This window comes from Martes martes (genome assembly GCF_963455335.1).
Source record: "Martes martes genome assembly, chromosome: X".
Classification (NCBI taxonomy): domain Eukaryota; kingdom Metazoa; phylum Chordata; class Mammalia; order Carnivora; family Mustelidae; genus Martes; species Martes martes.
This window is the reverse complement of record NC_137897.1, coordinates 71,889,002-71,910,173: the sequence shown is the minus strand read 5'-3', so window position 1 is coordinate 71,910,173 and position 21,172 is coordinate 71,889,002. Positions and strand designations below refer to the sequence as shown.

Sequence of the window (21,172 nt, the reverse complement as noted above, 5' to 3'; positions counted from 1 at the left end):
TTTCATTTCTGATTTTATTTATTGAAGTCCTTTCTTTTTCAATTGGTGAATCATTCTAAATATTGGCCAATTTCATTTATCTTTTCAAAGAACCAGCTATTAGTTTCATTGATCTAACTGCTCTATTTTCATTTTAGTCATTATTTCATTTATTTACACTCTGATTTTTTGTTTTTGTTTTTAATTTTTTATTAACATATAATATATTATTAGCCCCAGGGGTACAGGTCTGTGAATCTCCAGGTTTATATTTCACAGCACTCACCATAGCACAAACCTTCCCCAATGTCCATAACCCAAACACCTTCTCCATACCTCCCTACCCCCTGGCAATCCTCAGTTTGTTTTGTGTACACTCTGATTTTTTTCTATTTCCTTCTTTCTACTAACATTGGGTGTCACTTGTTCTTTCTCTAGTTCTTTTATATGGAAAGTTAGATTTTATATGGATTTTATATGGAAAGTTGAGATTTACTTGTTTTTTGAGGTATGCCAGTATCTCTAGGAACTTTCCTCTTAGAAATGCTTTTTGCTGGGGCGCCTGGGTGGCTCAGTGGGTTAAGCCACTGCCTTCAGCTCAGATCATGATCTCAGGGTCCTGGGATCGAGCCCCGCATCGGGCTCTCTGCTCAGCAAGGAGCCTGCTTCCTCCCTTCTCTCTCTGCCTGCCTCTATGCCTACTTGTGATCTGTCTGTCAAATAAATAAATAAAATCTTAAAAAAAAAAAAAAAAAAAAAAAAAAAAGAAATGCTTTTTGCTGAATCCCAAAGTAAGTTGTATTTTTATTTTCATTTGTCACCAAGGTATTTTTTTTTTTCTCCTTTGATTTCTTTTGTTTACCCACTGGTTGTTCAGTAGGATGCTCTTTAATCTCCACATTTTTGTTGATTTTTTCCAGTTTTCTTCTTGTAATTGATATCTAATTTCATACTACCATGGTGGTCAATAAAGACAGTTGATGTATTTCAATCTTATTAAATTTATTTAGATGTGTTTTGTGGCCTAACTTATGATCCATCCAGGAGAATTTTCCATGTGCATTTAAAAAAATGTATATTCTGTTTTTGGATGAAACATCTGTTTGTATCTATTAAGCTCATCTGTCTAATGTGTCAATTAAGGCCAATACTTCCTTATTGATTTTCTGTCTAGATGATCTATCTGTTCACATAAATAGGGTATTAATATCCCTACTATTATTGTATTGCTGCCAATTTCTCCTTTTAGATTTGTTAATATCTCCTTTATATATTTAGGTGATCCTATGTTGGGTACATAAATATTTGCAAGTATCATATCCTTTTGTGGGATTGATTCCTTAATCATTATGTAGTGCCCTTCTTTGTATTTTACTACAGTCTCTGTTTTAAAGTTTATTTTGCCTAAAAAAAGTATAGCTACTCCATTTTTCTTTTAGTTTCCACTTGCCTGAAACATCTTTTCCCATCCCTTCACTTTCATCTGTGTAAGTCTTTATATTTGAAGTGAGTCTCCTGTAGGCAAGATACAGATGGGTCTTACATTTTTATCCATTCAGACATTCTACGTCTTTTTATTGGAGAATGTAGATAATTTACATTTAAAGTCATTATTGATAAGTACACATTTATTGCTATTTTGTTCACTGTTTCTGGTTCTCTTCCCTTATGGTTTGATTACTTTCTTTAGTGTTATGCTTAGATTCCTTTTTTATGTACTTCTGTGTATCTACTCTAGATTTTTACTTTGTGGTTAGAATGAGACCCACTTATAAAAGCCCATATATGTAACAGTCTATTTTACAACGACAGAAACTTATGTTTTAATGTATTCTAAAACTCCACATTTTTTAAAAAGATTTTATTTATTTGACAGAGAGAGAGATCACAAGTAGGCAGAAAGGCAGGCAGAGAGAGAGCAGAAAGCAGGCTCCCCGCTGAGCAGAGGGCCCGAGGCGGGCCTCAATCCCAGGAACCTGAGATCATGACCTGAGCTGAAGGCAGAGACCCAACCCACTGAGCCACCCAGGCACCCTAAAACTCAACATTTTTAATCCCCCCTCCCCATTTTATGTTTTTCATGTCACATTTTACACCTTTTTTATTTTGTGTATCTGTAATTGATTACTATAGTTCAACCAGTTATTTTTACTTTTGTCTTTCAACCTCCATACTAATTTTATAAGTGACTAATATACTACCTTTACTCTATATTTACCTTTGCCAATGAGATTTGTACTTTCATATGTTTTCTTATTAGTAATTCATGCCCTTTCCTTCCAATTTACAGAAGTCTCTTTAACATTTCTTATAAAGCTGGTTTGGTGGTTAAAACCTTTAGGTTTTGCATATATAGATAATCTAAATTGTAACACCTTGTCAGACAGGGTATTACTTGTTTGGAAATTCTTCCCTTTCAGCACTTTGAATATACCATTTCACTCCCTTGGCCTGCAAGAAAAATGTCCTGCTACTCTCGTGGGATTTCTCTTATATTAAACTATTTGATTTTCTCTTGCTTTAAGATTCTCTCTTTAACTTTTGCCATTTTAATTGTACTGTCCCTTTGCATGGATCTATCTAGTTTCTTATTTGGAACACTAAGGTTCCTGGATCTGAATGCCTGTTTTCTCCTCTAGTTAGGGATATTTGCAGCCATTACGTATTCAAAAAAGTTTTCTGCCCTTTCTCTCTCTTCTCCTCCTGGGACCCCATAACGCAAATGATATTCCACTTGATGTTGTTCTATGGGTCCCTTAAGCTATCTTTGCTTTTTAAAATTATTTATTTTCTTTTTGCTATTCTGTTTGAATTAGTTCCACTGCTCTGTCTTCTAGATCACTGGTCCTTTCTTCTGTTCAATCTAGTCTGCTGTTGAACCCCTCCAGTGTATTTTTCAGTTTAGCTATTGTATTCTTCAGCTCTGTGACTTCTGTTTGGTAGTTTCTTATATATTGTGTCTGTTGGTTGAAGTTCTCATGGTGTTCATCTCAACTTCTCCCAAGTTTGATGAGCATCTTTATGCCCTTTACTTTGTCGTTTTAGTAAGTTTTTGTTCCAATTCCCTTTAATAACTATATTCCCTCAATTAATAGCAACAAAGTAGAGAACATACAGTAGCTAATCAAATAGTTTCAAGATGTATATGCATAACAATATCCCTCCAAAATAATTTTTTCCCAAGAAGTTTCAAATTTACTTAAAGAATGGAAAAAAATATTGGCTAAAATGTTACTTTTCTTACTCAACATCATCATCAGTAATATTTGCCTATGAAATTGCTTTACATGTAGAAAAATGTGAATCTCACCCCTCAGTCTACATACCTAGATTAGCATCATGACAAGAATTTTGGTATGATGCAGTAGGTAAAAATGGTTGGCTCCTGTCTAGGAACAAATTTTTCCTAAACTAGCTATTCAGGTGTATGACCTTTTCTTTGAACTCTTCATCAGGTAAATTACTCATTACCTTTCATTAAGACTCTTTTTCTAAGGTTTTAACTGTTCTTGTACTTGCGACATATTCCTCTGTTTTCTCATTTTGCTTAAATCTCTGTTTCTATGTATTAAGCAAAACAACTACCTCTTCCAGTTTTGAGGGGGTCCCCATATAAGAGATTAATCCAATCTTTAAACCTTGCCATAGCTCTTGGTTGTTTATCAAACCTTTGTGGTTGTCTCAGTAGCCTGATTTATTCTTAATAGGTCTCAGTGCTGAGGATGTGCCAGTACCTGTCAGCATTCCAGAAGTGATCTCAGTCAGCACCTAGAATCAGACTACCTGGAATCCAGACCATCAGGTAGCAGCTTTTAAAGTGTATAAATATATACAGTCCTCTAGGACCATAATCATAAACCCTGCTGACCTCCAGCCCAGGCAATTTGGAGGTATCCCCTAGAGCAACAGTTGCAAAACCCGGGGCTTCAGAGGCATGTATAAGCACTTTTCTGGGAGGTACCAGTGAGCTGTAGTGAGGCTAAAGGAGAATAGAAAGATGGCTTCCCCCAGACTTTGTTCCCTGAGAGCAGCTCCACAGCCTATAGACATGTAGCAAACCTAAAATCTGACCCTCAAACTAAAGCTCCAACACAAGTAAATAGGACTTTTTCACAGAATGACTCATGGTGTTCAGTCTGCTGTGTTTTGAAGGAGCTTCCAGCTAGTTTTTAGGTCTTTTTCTGAGGGAACTGTTCTTTTTGTACCTTTCAATGTGGTATGTGGGAAGAGACTGAGTTCAGGATCTTCTTATGCTGCCATCTTGTACTATCCCTCAATCACTACAGGTGCTTAAAATGTCATATCAAGCATATTTTAAATGTATTATTTTACCTGACTATATACACAAAGAAATGTCATCAACAGAAATTTCTACCATGATTGCAATTAAAATACACAGAAAATAAATTTGCAGTGCAGAATCCTAAAAGAAAAGTTTATGTTCTTGTTTCCAGTATCAGGATATATTATAAAACATAACCACCCCATACTCATAAATATTAATGTAATCAACTTACAAAATGTATGTCTAAACATAAAGTCAATATTCACACTTAGATGTTTCCAAATGCCCAAGGCATAAAGACTTACTAATATTTTATAATCTATGTTATCTTAGCATTCCTTAAACAAATTTAATCTGCCATGATGAGATAATATAACTTGTGACAATGCAGTGGAAGGGAAGGGATTGATAAAAACTGTTCTAAAAATGAATGGAGATTTTAATAATAAACTTTTCAAAACATATATGGATATTCCTATCCAAAACAAGTATAACACACAAGCTGGCTTGCACTGTTAAAACATAAAGAAATGGGAAAATAGCTATTCACTGAACGTAACAATGAATGTGAAATTAGAAAAGACCTAAATTGAAACTTTAATAGTGCTCATGCTATTCTGAAAAGATCGCTTATAATATACCATCATTAAACAGTCTCAGGTCTTATTTTCATCTGATTACCAAATGAGTTTTTCTACTTTATATACACTAGTTAAAAATAATTGCATTGATTATTTTTATTCCAACTGAATTGAGATTTTTAACAAAATCGTCACCCCCATTAAACTAAATGTTTTATAGTAGCAACTTCCCTAAGATTTCTAAGCCCATAAGAAAAAAAAAAAACACAAATTAGAGTGTAAGAAAGCCATGTTTTATCATGAAGCAGCTACTTCAAGCTCCAATAATTAATGTTTTGTCTCCCCCTTCTGGACTATACAATTATTTTTAAAAACCCACAAAGATTTGATCTTTTTTCATAGGATACATTCAAATAATCAGCCTGACACAAGTAAAACATTACATGAAGTAATCATTAAGACACTATTCAACTAGTAAACAAAATTTCAATTTAATAATTCAATAGCAGCTTAAAAGCTAGCCCACAAGTACATACTGTCAGGATTAGTGGTATTTTATGGATATTATGATTACTAGGAATTATAGTATTAGGAATTATAGTAAGGAATACATCAAAAGCATTATGAATATATTACTTTGAGCCTGACCGTAAGTTTGTATTTTAACAGGAACTTTCATTCAGTATCACCTTCCTCACTAGCATGAGGAAACAAATTTATCTGGCTCTATGTTGTGAAAAAGGTCCTACAATATTCATTCAGTCAGGGCCTCCATGCCCCAATTCGGGCAAACAAAGATACAACTGTTCCTAACCTTCACCTATGATGGGGTTGTCCTTTTGACTCAGATTATTCAGAAACATCGCAAAAGGTACAAAAGTAACATATTAATTATGTAAAATGGCTTATCTGGTAAGCAGTACTACAAGCCACTAAAATGATTAGCTCTATTCTATCTGGGTACACTGAATCACCTAGAAGTATGCATAGCTTTAACTGCCTAATACAGTTATTGAGGCTTCAGTCTATAAACAGGTAAATGTTGTTAGAATGATAAACATATGTTCAGCAACAAAGTACAGAGGGTACATTTAAAATAGTAAAAGTAGGAGTTTAAAACCGTGAACCAAATTATAAAATGCTACTCTTAGTTCTACAAGTGCTAAAGAAATGTTCCTGTGTGGTGATAATTTTATTCCTGTTTTTGTGATCTTACTAGTTTCTCCTTAACATATCTAACTGAACTCATCATTTTTTACTCCAAATTTAGTCTTGCTCCTGATTTCTCTATGATCTCAAATTACTACCATTTCAGTCACCCATGCTTAAAATTTCAGTCATTATTGTTACAAATATCTTCTCTGCCCTTTTCAATCATTTGCTGAGACTAATTAATTTTACTTCCATAATCACTCATCTATACTCTCCATTTAGTTCCTCTTAACCATTCTCCAGTTAAGGGTTCTATTATTTAAACTACTTCAATAACCCCCAGCTTCATCTCCCTGCCCTAGTTTCTAATCTCTCTTATTTATATTGCTCAATTAATCTTCCCCAAATACAGCTCAGATTGTGCCATTCCACTGCTCAAAACTTTCCAGGATTCCTCTCTATTAAAGTGTAACTCCTTAGCATATCTCTCCTAAAATGACCTTAACCTACCTTTCCAAATGAGCAACCCACTACTACCCTTAACCTATGTTTTTAGTGACTTTAAACTAGCTCTTGCGGTTGGTCATTAAATATGCCCATACCTCCCGTTATTGAACCCCACTCCAACCACAATAGCCTCTTTACTATTCTTCACATACTGAATGCACTCTCCTGCCTCTAAGCCATGACTCTCGATGTTCTCTCTGCCTGTAAAGTTCTTCCCTAAATATTTACATGGCTCTCCCCAATTTCATTAATGTCTCTGCTCATTTGTCACTGCACAGAGAGCTCACCTATCTAAAATCACACATGCCTGATCACTCTGAGCTTTCTCATTTAACTTTTTTTTTTTTTCACAGCACTTAACCACCACTTGCCATTAAATTTGATGTGTCATTGTCTGTCTCCCCAGCTAGAATGTAAGCTCCATGAGGAATATATATGTATGGTTCATCATTCAAGCACCTGGCATGTAATATGAGTCCAGTAACTTTTCGTTAAAAAGAAAAAAATGAAACTGTGGTTAGAGAGGTTAACAAGATCACAGGGAATGAATAAGTGGTGAATCATGGGTTCAAATTCAGGTCTTTCTCATCCCTAAACAGACACTGTTCCATAAACACCCTACTATTGCCCTAAGCACTCAACTATTTATGTTACTAAATTTACTTATATTTAACATTATAAGGTCTGGTCATTATAATTCTGTTTTCCAATTATCATACATAATCATGTCATTCTTACTTTTTTACCCACAGAATAGTGATTTTTCCACCTGTGGGTAAATTATTCCTGGCTTACAATGAAATCAACTCAATCATTTTAGCCATTTTCTATATCTTGTCAATATTATATTGAGACCATATTTGAGTTTATTTTTTTAAGCCCAATAATAATCTATACTACATAGCACATAGCTTCCAATAAACAGCAAAGCATTCTCCTTTTTCCATCTAATTGAATCTTCCTCAACATTCTTTTTATTTTATTTTATTTTTTGTTTGTTTGACAGACAGATTACAAGTAGGCAGAGAGGCAGGCAGAGAGAGAGAGAGGAGGACAGGCTCCCCACTGAGCAGGGAGCCCGATGCGGGGCTCGATCCCAGGACCCTGGGACCATGACCCGAGCCGAAGGCAGAGGCTTTAATCCACTGAGCCACCCAGGTGCCCCCTTTCTCAACATTCTTGATACAGAATAAATCCTATCAAACAGCACACATCTTGAATACTTACCAAAAAAAAAAAAAGGCTGCTCATAGTTTTATCTCATTTTACCATGTAATCTTCATGTTTTTATGTTCTTCATACCAAGTATTTAATAGAACTGAATACATTTAGCAAAAAATGTAATTTAGGCCTACTACTTGCAAGCTTCTTTGTACATTAAATGCATTAAATATAAACATAAACTTCAAAATCTCCCTGAATTTAGTATTTTTATCCTCTTGTTTAGATGGGGAGACTGGGGACTAGAGAGGTTAAGTAATCATCTAAGGACACACAGCTATATAGCATATAGCAGAGTAGGAATCTGAACCCAGGTCTATCTATCTCTAAACCCATGACCTCTACGGAAATTTACATCCCTTCATAAGCTCTATACTGTGGACATAAAAAGACAGATCCACAGGGTGATAGTATTATTCAAGGATATACATTACTGTAAACTAAAATAATCTAGGAATATTATAACAGAAGCCCTTAACGAACACATAATAGAAAGTATAAGATAAAGCAGAAAGTGATTCTTTAAGAAAGTTAAAAATAAAGTGCTACACAAGCACTTTATTTATAAGCTCATATAAATTACTAGATAGAAATTGAGGGGGATGACTCAGGGATGGCAATCAGGACAGGCTTCAGGGAGGGCTATAGAGAATGGGCAGAATGTTGATCAAAAAAAAAAAAAAAAATTCTATGCCAAAAAGAGATCCTAGAATGAGCAAAGTCCGAAGAAAGACTGCATGAGGCTGAGGGGGTGGTTATGTTCAGGTAACAACAGGCAGTTTTCCAGTCTGATTTTTAAAGCAAATTTATAAAGGAAAATAATGAAAAGTAAGGCTGACAGTAGTTAAAGACTGGGAGGGCTTCAAATGCCCCCATTTCTGCTTCTAATCAACAGCAGAGAGGCAAAAGAAAAGATAGGGTCATGCAGACTTAGTTTATTACATATTCGATCTTTCTAATTTCAACCTGATTTTTATATGACTTATTTTTTGACCAACATATATAATATCTAGGCAACCATGATAATTAAAGTGGTTATTTCTACAATGCATTCTCTCTGGAACACTTTTATGAAATTCTTATCTGCCATTTTTATCAATGAACACACACTTCTCATCTTTTGAAGACTAATGAGACCATGAAAAATAAGCCCTTTTGTACCTGACTTTCCACCAGAGTGATTTTAATGACTGTTTTCTCACTCCTCACTCTAGTCTCAAAAAACAACAAAGAAAAACCTTCCCCCTTAAGGCACCCCTCCCACCTAAACTCTAGAACTAATCCCTCATCATTTTCCTCTAGAACCTGATACCCATAGTTTCCTCCCTTTATTGCAGGATATGTGATGCAAATTCCAATGTGAGAAGCAGGTCATAGATAAAACATTGGTGTAAAACAGTTTATATTGAAGATCAATCATAATATCCATCTAAGTACATTGTCGTTCAAAAACACTCTCAGACAAGATGAAACTTTTCCATGAACCATATATATAGCCTGTTAGCCTGCCACTTGTACCTATACGGCCAATGTTTACCTCTCTCTTACATTAGACCTAGTATTTTATGTAAATGAGCTACTGGGGAAGAAAGACATGTAAACGATTTATTTATTAAAATACGTTCAATATTATACTAAGGCTATACGGTGGTGCTATGGAAAGGAAGGAGTTATCTAAGACAAATTCTCCTAAGATTGACATGATGCTTAATCCTGATGGATATTTAGGAGCTTTCTAGGTACCTTAAAGAAGGGCATTCTAGCTCAAAGAAAGAGAATGTGCTTGATTTAGAGGTATTAAAGAGTAGGATGTTAAGGAATTGTCAAGTGTTCCTGTACAAACAGAGGAGAGGCACATGTAAGAATGGAGATGGAGATGAAATTAGAAAAAGGAGCAGGGATAAGATTGCAAAGGGCAATAGGAAGCCATTTGAAAGTTTTAAGTGGAGAAATCAGCATGATCTGTTTAACAGTGTAGAACATGCATGGCCAGGGTGAGAGAGTGGATACCAGGAGACTACTTAGGGGGTTACAGCAATTACAGATGTGTTTAATGATGAGTCTAAACTAAAGAAGCAACAGTATGAGTAATTAGGGGACAGAATTGAGACTTATCTAAGAGAAATAATAAGACAACTTCAGAATATGGAGAAATTGTACTATTTCACCAGCTCTGGCAAAAGCCATGCAGAGACTAGGCTAGCTTCAGCTCACATTAAAATAAGCTCAAGATTCCCTTATAGGCCAAAACCCTATTTAACCCCACCCTCCCACATCTAGCCCCAGTTTAGTACAGGTCCTCCCTGATTCACACAAAAGTCTCCTAGGTAGCCCTGGAAACAAATCTCTCTTCATCCTAATCTAGTATTCCTCAAAGTATGCTCTTCAGCCTACCTCTTGAGGATCTCCTGTGGTGATTGATAAATATACAGATATCTTGGCCCTATCCTAGACCCCATGAGGGACAAAACTCGCATTTTTATAGACTTTCTAATTTGAGAACCATTGGCCTAATCCAGCCTACCTATACTAGTATCAAATTTGTTTTTCTTAAACTCTGCTTTCCTCAAGTCGCTTTCCTGTTCAAACTAACTTCTAATCTTCTAATTGGACTTCCAAGATCCTCTTTCAATTTGATTTTTCAAGCTTTCTAATATACACTCTTTGTTCTAACAACAATCAACTTCATCTCTTGCTTGCCATTTCTCCGCTCCCTTCCCACACAGTTTGGTTCTTTCTTTTGTTTTTGTTTTAGATTTTATTTATTTATTTGACAGACAGAGATCACAAGTAGGCAGAGAAGCAGGCAGAGAGAGGAGGAAGCAGGCTCCCTGCCGAGCAGAGAGCCCGATGCAGGGCTCAATCCCAGGACCCTGGTATCATGACCTGAGCCGAAGGTAGAGGCTTTAAACCACTGAGCCACCCAGGCGCCCGTTTGGTTCTTTCTCTAGGCCTTTGGATTGAGTATTATTTTCACAATCTTAGAGCTTCTTTGTTGTCTCATCTCCCTTATCAAATCCCAGCCATCAAAATTAAGAATTCTTAAAAGCCCAGTTTAAGTCCAGAAACTTGCATGGAGTTCTCTCTAATTACTCTACACCTACTTCTCTCTCCTGCTTATGAATTCCTAAAACACAATCAGCATGCACAACTTAAGGACTGATTCTTTCCTCATATATTAGTAAAACTGTAAGATCTTATCCTTATTTTCCAGTCATCAATGAACCTAACACTGTTCTTGGCACATAAGCACCAATGAAATACTTGCTGATGTTTGAAATTACTCCCAAAAGATTGATGGCTTTTTGTCCATGGATGTCACATAAATTAAAAGAGGAAAAAAAAAGACTAACTCAACTTTTAAAAGCAAAACAAGTATTATACACATTCACTATTCTGAATACTATGGTACTTAATAATGTTAAAGATAATATTTTCTGCCCTGTTCTCTAAATACAGACTGTTTAGTCATGAAGACAAGGTATTCACAAATACGTCTCAATTACACAGGCCTCACTCAGGTCATGATCCCAAGGTCCTGGGATCAAGCCCAGTGCCAGACTCTGCAGTCAGCGCAGTGTCTGCTTAGGTTTCTCTCTCTCCCTCTCCCTCTGCCCCTCCTTCCAGTAATGTACTCTCTCTCTAAAATAAATAATCTTAAAAAAAATCTCTCTAAAATACATAATCTTTAAAAAAATCTCTAAAAGACAACAATAGAAAGAACCTTAAAAAATAATGTATACCAATCACTTCAATTTATCAATTTAATATCTGAACTTCAAAGAAATTACATGACTTGTCCAAAGTCACACAGCCAATTAGTACCATCTAACAAAGACAAAGACCTAGACCTCATGACTGCACATCAAAGGCTGTTTTCATTATACTATGTGCTCAATGACACTAAAATCCAAGTAAGATACCTTAATAAGAATCACTGCCAACATAAACCAACCTATTAGAGGAGTCTCTCCCTGCCATCCTAAGACACTGACGTAAAAACATCCAATTTCATCAGAATCATAAGAACTGAATCATAAAATCATAAACACAGGTACAGCTCTAAAAAAAATAAGTAAAACTTTCTAAAACAAAATATAGAAGCATATTCCAATTCTAAACATTTCCAAAAACCACAGGAAAAATAGTTTCCATAGCTAAATTCTCATCACCTGATCTTAATCATTTTGCTACTTTGGTAAAATATACTCCAAAAGAAAAACCAAACATATAAAATAATATAAGCAAAATCACTCAATTCCCAAAAGCACAAATTCATACCTAAGGGTAAAACACATCTTTTGTACTCACCATAACTTTACTTCCAACTATCTGCATGCAGTGGTCAACGGAGAGTGGTTATGGTATAAAAAAAAAGAATAGCAACAGTATTAGTACTCTGAAGTTTTCACAGAAGTTAAGCGTTTAGTAAATTAGTAAATAGCTAAACCTATGTATACTTTCAACACTTTAGATCTAGAGGCTAAAACAAATACACCAATATTAATTTCTACCATATTCAAAAACATGTAAAGTCTGCAGAATAAGAATTACCAAATAAAACAGTATTATTGTTTGAGGATTGTTTTTTAAATGTACTGTCATGGGCTTATATACTATGATCTAAATCTTAAGTAATGTAAAATTAAGTGTAACCAGGCATCAGATATTTTATCAGCCTCACAGCCACTCAAAAATATTAGCAGTAGAAAACTGAATTTTTTCCAATGTTTTTCTTTCCTCGTTGTAACAAATACAATATTACGGATGAAATAAGGCATCTTAGAATATAAATGGTGCATTTAAAGTCATACACATTGTGAATTGCAAGTTGAAAACTGGAATATTTTATATAATTATTTTAAGGTTTTTAATACTGTTTTATATTATACTTGAAAATTATAAAGAAGATAGATTGCTTGTGATTCTAGTTTTCTAGGTTATCCTAGCATTTGTATTATAAGATGAGATAATATAATATAACATGAAGACAAAGAAGCAGTTATATGTATAAACATGTATATATTCATAGGGAGGAAAGAGTTCAAAACCTGAAACTTTGATTGAGCTTTCCTAATAGTTAAGAGATAACAGAATTTCTGAGAAGCTGAATTGTGTTTAAGAAAGCAAGAAGTGAAATCACAGTTCTAAGATAATTTAATGCCAAAACCCAATTATAAATCAAATTGTTGTTATGAAATTCTTATAGTTAAATATCAAGCAATGTCCAAAAAAGAATTAATGCAGCTAGTTAGATAATAACTGACAGCCACTATTATCAGTATGTGTTCTATTTTCCAGCTAGTACTTTTTTTCCAGCTAGTACTTTAAAAAGAAAAATAAAATACTGAAATGCCAGGAAGAATCCTAAATTAAACAGGATACCACAAGACACAAAAAGATATTGACAACTGCCAAGCAAATTATTTCAGAGGAATCCATGAATCTCCAAACAGAGAAGCAGCTTTCTTAAATATTCGTTCAACAGACTATTTATAGGCAGTGATTATTTAGTTGAATAAAAGCCTCTTTGGTGCCATTAACAGTCTTCTGAATTGAAAGATATGCTATCGACCTAAACTATTTCTCAACCAAAAAGACAGAGGTCTTATTTGTCCCTTGTTTATTTAGCACAGACATGAGACTAAAACAAGAACACAAGCCTGTCTTAATTAAAGCAGTTCTATACTCAGTGAAACAACCAAAATATAGCCCATTATTAATTCATTATGATTGCAAAATGATTCCATTTAGCTAAAGCTCATACAATGAACAGATTAGACTGGCCAAGGGAAGCTAAAAGGAACAGGTCTGGTAATGTTTGACTTCAGCTGTTTCACCTGAGAAAGAAAATATCTGCTGATGGCAAAAGCAAAACTGTAATACATGTATACACAAAGACGTACTGTAACTTTCAACTGCTTATTATAGGGGACAATCTATTAACTTTACAGATGTATTTGTTGTCACTATTTTAAATTATTTCTTATTGAGATTTTTTTTAATCAGTGATACTTACCAATGTGTCATTTGTCTTAAAAATGTTAACTTTACATATTTTAAAATCCCAACCTCAAAGATTGTGATTTAAGTTAGAAATAAACTAGTTTCTTAATATTCTAATAAAGACATTGGCTTTTGGCAAACCGTTAGGATTTCAGTGACTAATTTATCCTCATGTATGTCTATATAGGTTGTTAAGCTAGAACATACAAGATCTGCTAAATCACTGATATACTGTGCCTCTTTCAGGATTATGAATGGGTATGACAACGTCTGCAATAGTAACAAATCTTGGTTTTCCATTACTCAAAATATATGCTGGTGTTTTGAAAATATAAATTCTTCCAGATTATTTGTGGCCAAATTATTCACATGTATCAACTACTATAGGTCAGGTCCATAACCACACTTGCTGTAATGAGCAAATGACTCTTCTCCACTCCCTTATTTGAAATTCATTCATCACTGACAGAGTTATTCAAGCTACTTTTTCCTTTAATGTTCACACAATTTAATATTCTCTATTATGGAACTTCAACAAGAAAAAACTAAGCAATAGTTTTTCATCATTATCTTTTAATTTCCTATATATTTTTATTCCATGATTATTTTAGCCAAGTTAATTATATAACAAAAGACTTGTCTGTTTTAGAAACAGGTTTTGAGCAAATACCTACATATCAGTTTCATCTTGCTTTACTGTCTTTACCCAGAAACCCAGGAGAATGATGGACATTTTCTCTTGAGTTCCTATTTTGTTTTCAATTCTATGCAAAATGACTAATATAGGTGTTAAAGGGAGAAATGTACAATTTATGTTTAAACAAACTATAATTCTCACATATTTTATATGTGACTATAAAACATTATCCATCAGGAACACTAGCCCTTAACTTTGTTTTTACTTCAAGATTAAAGTTTTGACTACTTATAAAGCATTTTCATAAAGAAGTGATACAATCATTATCTACTTTAAATGAAGAAACTTTTTTTTATTAATGTTATGTTAGTCACCATACAAGAAACATTTTTTTAAGATTTATTTATTTCAAAGAGAGCATATGCATGAGCGAGTCAGGGGAGGGCGTGAGGAAGAGAGACTCTCAAGCAGACTCCACACTGAGTGTGGAGCTGGATGCCAGGTTCAGTCTCACCACCCTAATATCATGACCTCAACCACAACAAAGAGTCAGAGGTTTAACCGACTGAGCCAACCAGGTGCCCCAACAAAGGATCATTTTTATTCAGTGGATAAATATAATGAAAAAGTAAGCAAAATAGCAGAAGATATACAAAGCATGTCTAAACCCTACTGAAAGATAGCAGGACGGAAACCTTGTTATACATAGGTAAACAGCCATATATTAAACAAATATTATTATAATGATCATGAAGAGGTCAAAGATAAGTGGACTGCTTGTCACTGAATGGCATCCCTCTCACCTTCAAAAGGAAAGTACATAATGAATTTTCTTGGCTTTAACAACAGAAAACACAGTACTAATTAATGTCTCCCCAAGGTAAGAAAGCTTTAAAACATATTTATCAACAGGCTTTCTTTCATTGTAACATTTGGTCCATGCAAAAATATTATCAAATAAAATGTATAATCTTAAAACTCTAATGAAAAGAGCAATAGGTATCATACATGTCAGGTGCTCATATGTATGCTTAATGAAACAAACAAGAGTCATATACTAAATAGTTATAGTACTGATTTTGAGGCTAATACCTGAAAGAGAATTTCCATGTCTTTTGAGAAACATTCAACTTCCATCTTTCAAATAAAGCAATTCAAGAGAGCTCATCCAACATTTACATAAATTTTAGCATTTTAATGTGAAAAATGAGTATATAACATAAATGTATATATCTGGTCAGCTGAAGAGAAAACAATATGAGAATAAATAAAAACAAGTTCTACACAGAGTAAAAATCAAAAGGTTAAAGAATAAGAGCTTTGTATAATCTTCATTATATTCAGTCCCACTTGCATAAACAAAAACAAATGAGCCAGAAACACTAATAAAATCTTATCACTAAAAAACACCATATGATTACTCATATATTATCTGTACTTTGCATTCAGATTTAGTTATATAGATTTACTAGTGTACTTTCCTTTAGGTATTTGAAAAATAACACTAAATGTATACCCTACATTTCCTAAAGCATTTTACTATTAACAGTAACTTGAGTGCAAAAATGAGAAGAAATTCATCACAATTTCAAAGTAAAACTCTATGCATCACCAAATTCTATTCAAAACAACTCTCATGGCAAATTTCACTTATCACTTGAAATATATTCCTGCCCTTGGATACCAGAAGCAAATTAAAAAACATGCTGTTGCTCTGCTCTGGCAGAGCTGGAATGTGTTATGTTTAAATAGTTCAGCGTTCAGATTTAGCTTGTTTAAACTACAATATGAAATCAATACAATTGTAGAATTTGGGGCAAAATGCATCAGTAATTGCCACTGTAATTACTGTATTGAAGTAGCAGTAATAGGATAGCCAAATAATTTTAGAACATATTTTCCAAAGAGGAACTATTTTCTTTACTGGTCAACTTTTTAAATTTAAAGTATGAATTTTTTACATGTAAATTCATGTGTGTGTATTATTTATATACATGCACATAATATACATACCATACACATAAAATCAATGCGTTTGTGTATGTGCGTGTGTGTGTGTGTGTATGGTATGTGTATATGTGTCTACACACAAATATATATACATAGTGATTTTATGAAGTCTAGTTATATAAAGCTTTTTCCTTACAGAAATCTAAAAAATACATTTCATCATTTCAAAAATATATTTCTTTTCTTGCAAAAAGAAATCAAACCTGAAGTCTATTTCTGGAAGCACCTTAGGAAGTAGTAAGCAAAGCCATATATCCCATTAAAACACTGAAGTTTTTCCTGCTGAAAACAAGTCTTTCCACAGAACTCTACGTTCAAGTCTTTTGAAACACACAGATTTCATTAAACTCCTTCCTATTAAGCACCCTTTTTTTATTAAGCTGTATAATAACAATTATGAGGTAGTTTATACAGTTAGCATCACATAAAACAATGAAAAATAACTAAAACAGCATATTAAAAATATTGCAAAAAATTTCATGCAAGGAGAAACCAGACATAAAGCTTTAATGGAAACTAAACTTGTGACTAGCATATGTTCTTGTCTTCTCCCTCAAAATTCAAAATTTTCATATAACAAACAGTATATTTAATGGAATACCTACAAATTGCTGTGAATTTTTAAGATACACACAAAACCACTGCCCCAAAACTCAATGGATTAACTCAAGAGCCTTCTATCCTTCGTCTGTATTACTTAAAATAATGGAAGTCTCTCTAATTATAAGCAGTTTTTAAATACATACTAAATGTGTAAAAAACACATGTATAAGTTTTTTCTGAATAGGCTATGAGTACAGTAAGACAAGAACTTGAAGATCTGAGGTTTATTTTTGAGCAGGTAATGCTGAACTCATTATGGTAGTGCCGGGAAAGTGTCACTACTTACAGATTTGGCAGTAGCAGATATGTACTGGACAACCATCTCACGCTTGGTGGTAAAATCTTTGTTTCGTAAAGGAGCTTTACGGTCTTCATTAAGGTTCATGTCTTCCTGTTAGAAAGAAAATCTATTGTGAGCATTAACAAATTTCTGCTTCAGTTTCAAAAGTGATTAATAAATATTAATATTCTCTTTTAAAATATTAAGTCATACTGTAACTAACAAAAATGATCATTTTGGTGGATCCTTCACTATTATTTTTCACTCTGGGTACCATAACATTGTATAAATTTTACCATGTATTCATGGTTCATATCTCTACCTGATCAACTAATGAGCAGAAAGAAAAAATATTTTTAAGCTATTCCACAGAATTGGCAGTTTTGTAGCATACACTAGATAACATTAGCACAGATATTAATTTACCCTGACAACAAAAATAAATACTTTAATGTTTGGCATATTCTCCCTCGGGATCACTATTATCTAGAAGAACAAATCTGATATTGTAAACTAACAGGAAATACGTATCTATAATATATCACTGAAGAAAAATTATTGAGTTGTTGGATTTGGGAAGCAAAAACAAAAAATCAAAAATATAAGCAGCTGTGTTGGGATGACAAAAACTACTCACTGGAGGAAAAAATATTCAGTTACAAGAATATAGTTTTGAGGTTCAGTAAGTTTTAATTTGGCTATGAATCTTCTTTTATTATGTAATATACACACATGTAAATTTTCACTAGACCAATTACTTTTCTTCATTCTTAACCTCATATTAACCCTTACAACATATTAAGACACTCATGAGGGGTCACAAAACCAACCTGGAAGTGACGATAACTCAAAAAGCAACATTAGGAGCACTGGGTAGCTCAGTCACTGAGCATCCAACTCCTCAATTACAGCTCAGGTCATGATCTCAGAGTCATGAGATCAAGCCCCACAGCAGGCTCTGTACTCAGCAGGGAGTCCGCTTGAGATTTTCTTTCCCTCTGTCCCTCCCCTGACTCACACTCATTCTCAAATAAATCTTTTTAAAAAAGCTACATCAAATGAAAAGACAACTTACAGAATGGGTGAAAATGTTTCCAAATCACGTCTGATAAAGGACTTGTATCCAGTATATATAAAGAACTCTCACAAATCAATAAAAAAAAATACCCAAATACTAATGGAGAAATGATTTGAACAGATATTTCTCTGAAGAAGATATACAAATGGCTGGTAAGCACATGATGTTCGACACCATTATTCATTAGAGAAATGCAAATCAAAACCACAATGAGATACCACATCTCACTCCCATTAGGATGGCTAGGACACAAAAAAATGATAACAAACATTGGGGAGGATATGGAGAAACTGGAACCCTCACACATTGCTGATGAGAACATGAAATGATACAGCCACTCCAGAAAACAGTCTAGCAGTTTCTCAAAAAGTTACACATAGGGCCGCCTGGGTGGCTCAGTGGATTGAGCCTCTGCCTTCGGCTCAGGTCATGATCTCAGGGTCCTGGGATCGAGCCCCACATCGGGCTCTCTGCTCAGCGGGGAGCCTGCTTCTTCCTCTCTGCCTGCTTCTCTGCCTACTTGTGATTTCTCTCTCTGTCAAATAAATAAAAAAATAAAATCTTAAAAAAAAAAGTTACACATAAAGTTGCCACATGACCCAGCTTACAGTCAAAAATAATGAAGACATATGTCCACACAAAAATTTGTACATGAATGCTGATAGCAGTAGCATCAAAGAGTGGAAATAATCCTAAATGCCCATGAAGTGATGAATGGATAAACAAATGTGGTATGTCCAGACAATGGAATATTCAGTCATAAAGAATGAAGTACTGATAAATACCATCGCATGAATCTTTGTTAAATAAATAAAAATAAGTAATTCATGGTCTAGTAGGAAAAACATACATGCAAACCACTATAACAGAGGCATGTATATGATGCTGTGGGAACACAGAGGATAGATGGAACGATCAAAGATGTCTTTACCAGGATCTGGGTCTTATAGGCTGAGAAAAATCTTAGTGTGATCATGCACATTAAGCCTGGTATATATTAACTAGCCTTCAAAGAATGCTTTAATAAATAATAATAATAATGCAAGATTGTTTCTAGTTTTCCTACATACTCTATGCTATTACACGTTTCCATTACTTTGTTCATAATGCTGTTCTCTCTGCCTAGAATGCTATCATCTTCACCACCCTCTCTCTCTAATAACTCTCACCCCATCTTATTCCACTAAGCCCACCCAAATCCTTATCTAGTCAACTCTTAATCCTTCCAATTTATCTTCAGAGTTCCCCCGGAAACATCTTACTTAGAAATTACTATCTGCATTCTATTATTCCATATTAATTCATATATTACAGCACTTAAACTAAAACTATCTGATAAATCCATCTCCCCTAAACTCTAAGCTAACTTGAAGGCAGAAACTGGGTCTTTTTTTTTTTATTTTCATTCTCCCAGTAAAGACCATAATTCCTGGAATGACTAAGCATTTAATAAATATTTGTGGAACCAATGTGGTGTTTAGGAGCTTTTCTCTAAATATTTTAATTTGTTTTACAGCTACTGACATTTTTTATTCTTATAAATTTGCCATATAGGTTGACCAGGAATAGATACCATTCATATGAATAAAAGAGACCATAATGACTCATTTTATTCTTACAGAAATAAGATGCATACTGCTAATTAGGCAGCTAATATTTCCAAATCATTAACTCCAACCTTATAATATAATCATTAAACTAAACAGAGCAATACTCATAAGTCAATATTAATTCAATACAATGTAACTGAATATGAAACTCTTCTAACTAGTTCTCACAGTACTCAAAACACAAAAGCAAGCTTTCAGTGTAACTACTTCTACAATACATGAGAAGAATATAGTATTTTGTAGTTTCAAAAAATGTTGTCTGAAGTCTAAATAACTGACCACTTATATTTTCAAAGCCATATTTGTAAACACAAAACCATTTTTTCTCCTTCCATACAAGCCATGATGCAATGTCCCCATTAAAGATAAATTCACTTCTTCAGCAAATAAACACCATATTCTTAAAGTTATTACGGAGGAGCCATATGAGAATAGAGTCACATGAGGCTAAAAGTCATACCAGCTGCCTATTCATTTTCATATTCATTCATTAATTCATTCATGCATTCATTCTCTCTCACTCACCTTTTCCCATCCCCTCTCATTTTTCCTCTCTCCACTCATAAATTTTTAAATGGTGACAGTATAATTTTGAAAACTTTCTCCTTATATTCCAAAAATATTTTTTAACTTTTCCACTATTTTTCCTATTGTGCATTATGAGAAGTAAATGTCAACCTTTTACATTTTTTCATTTGTTCTTCCCTTTAAGAGAAACTACTTGTTCTTTCTTTCTATAAATTTGCTATAAATTTCTATGTATGCTCTATATTCTGTTTCTATTTCTGTAATATGTCTTAATCCCAGTTTAAAGCTGTATTTTCCACGTGCTCTTTTAAAATCTGAACTTGACATCACCATCAAATGCTTGCCTTCTTCCTTGTGCTTCTCAGTAATTATTCAAATACTCTTTCACTTCCATGTTGAGGGAAACTGTACCCCTGAATGGAATGAACCAATGATATGCTAGTACCTAAAAATATGCCCTAGCATAAATAATGATTATAGTTTTGATTTTATAGCATTTGTTTAATTATCTTTTCTAAACATTCCATAACTCCTCTACCTTCTATGAACTAGAAAGATATAAACATTTCTAAAACTCTAATAAAATTATCAAGAATTTGCTCCATAATTAAAGTTGGCCAATTCTAACTGGCATTAAATAACTACCTCATGTTTTCAAAAGATCCAGTTAACATTATCTATATAGGCTGCAGTCA

General features: G+C 33.8%; 1 protein-coding gene across 2 annotated transcripts in view; it reads right to left on the bottom strand.

Moving 5' to 3' along the window:
• Nucleotides 1-21,172, bottom strand: part of DIAPH2 (diaphanous related formin 2) — a 1,022,518-nt gene that overhangs the window by 930,215 nt on the left and 71,131 nt on the right. The window contains exons 4-5 of one of the 2 annotated variants that reach the window (XM_080794733.1): nucleotides 17,268-17,372; nucleotides 12,037-12,057 (exon numbers count right to left, since the gene is read on the bottom strand). In XM_080794733.1, coding sequence (XP_080650859.1) covers nucleotides 12,037-12,057; nucleotides 17,268-17,372 — 126 coding nt within the window. The remainder of the gene's footprint in view (nucleotides 1-12,036; nucleotides 12,058-17,267; nucleotides 17,373-21,172) is intronic. The other variant, XM_080794734.1, reaches the window with a different exon arrangement.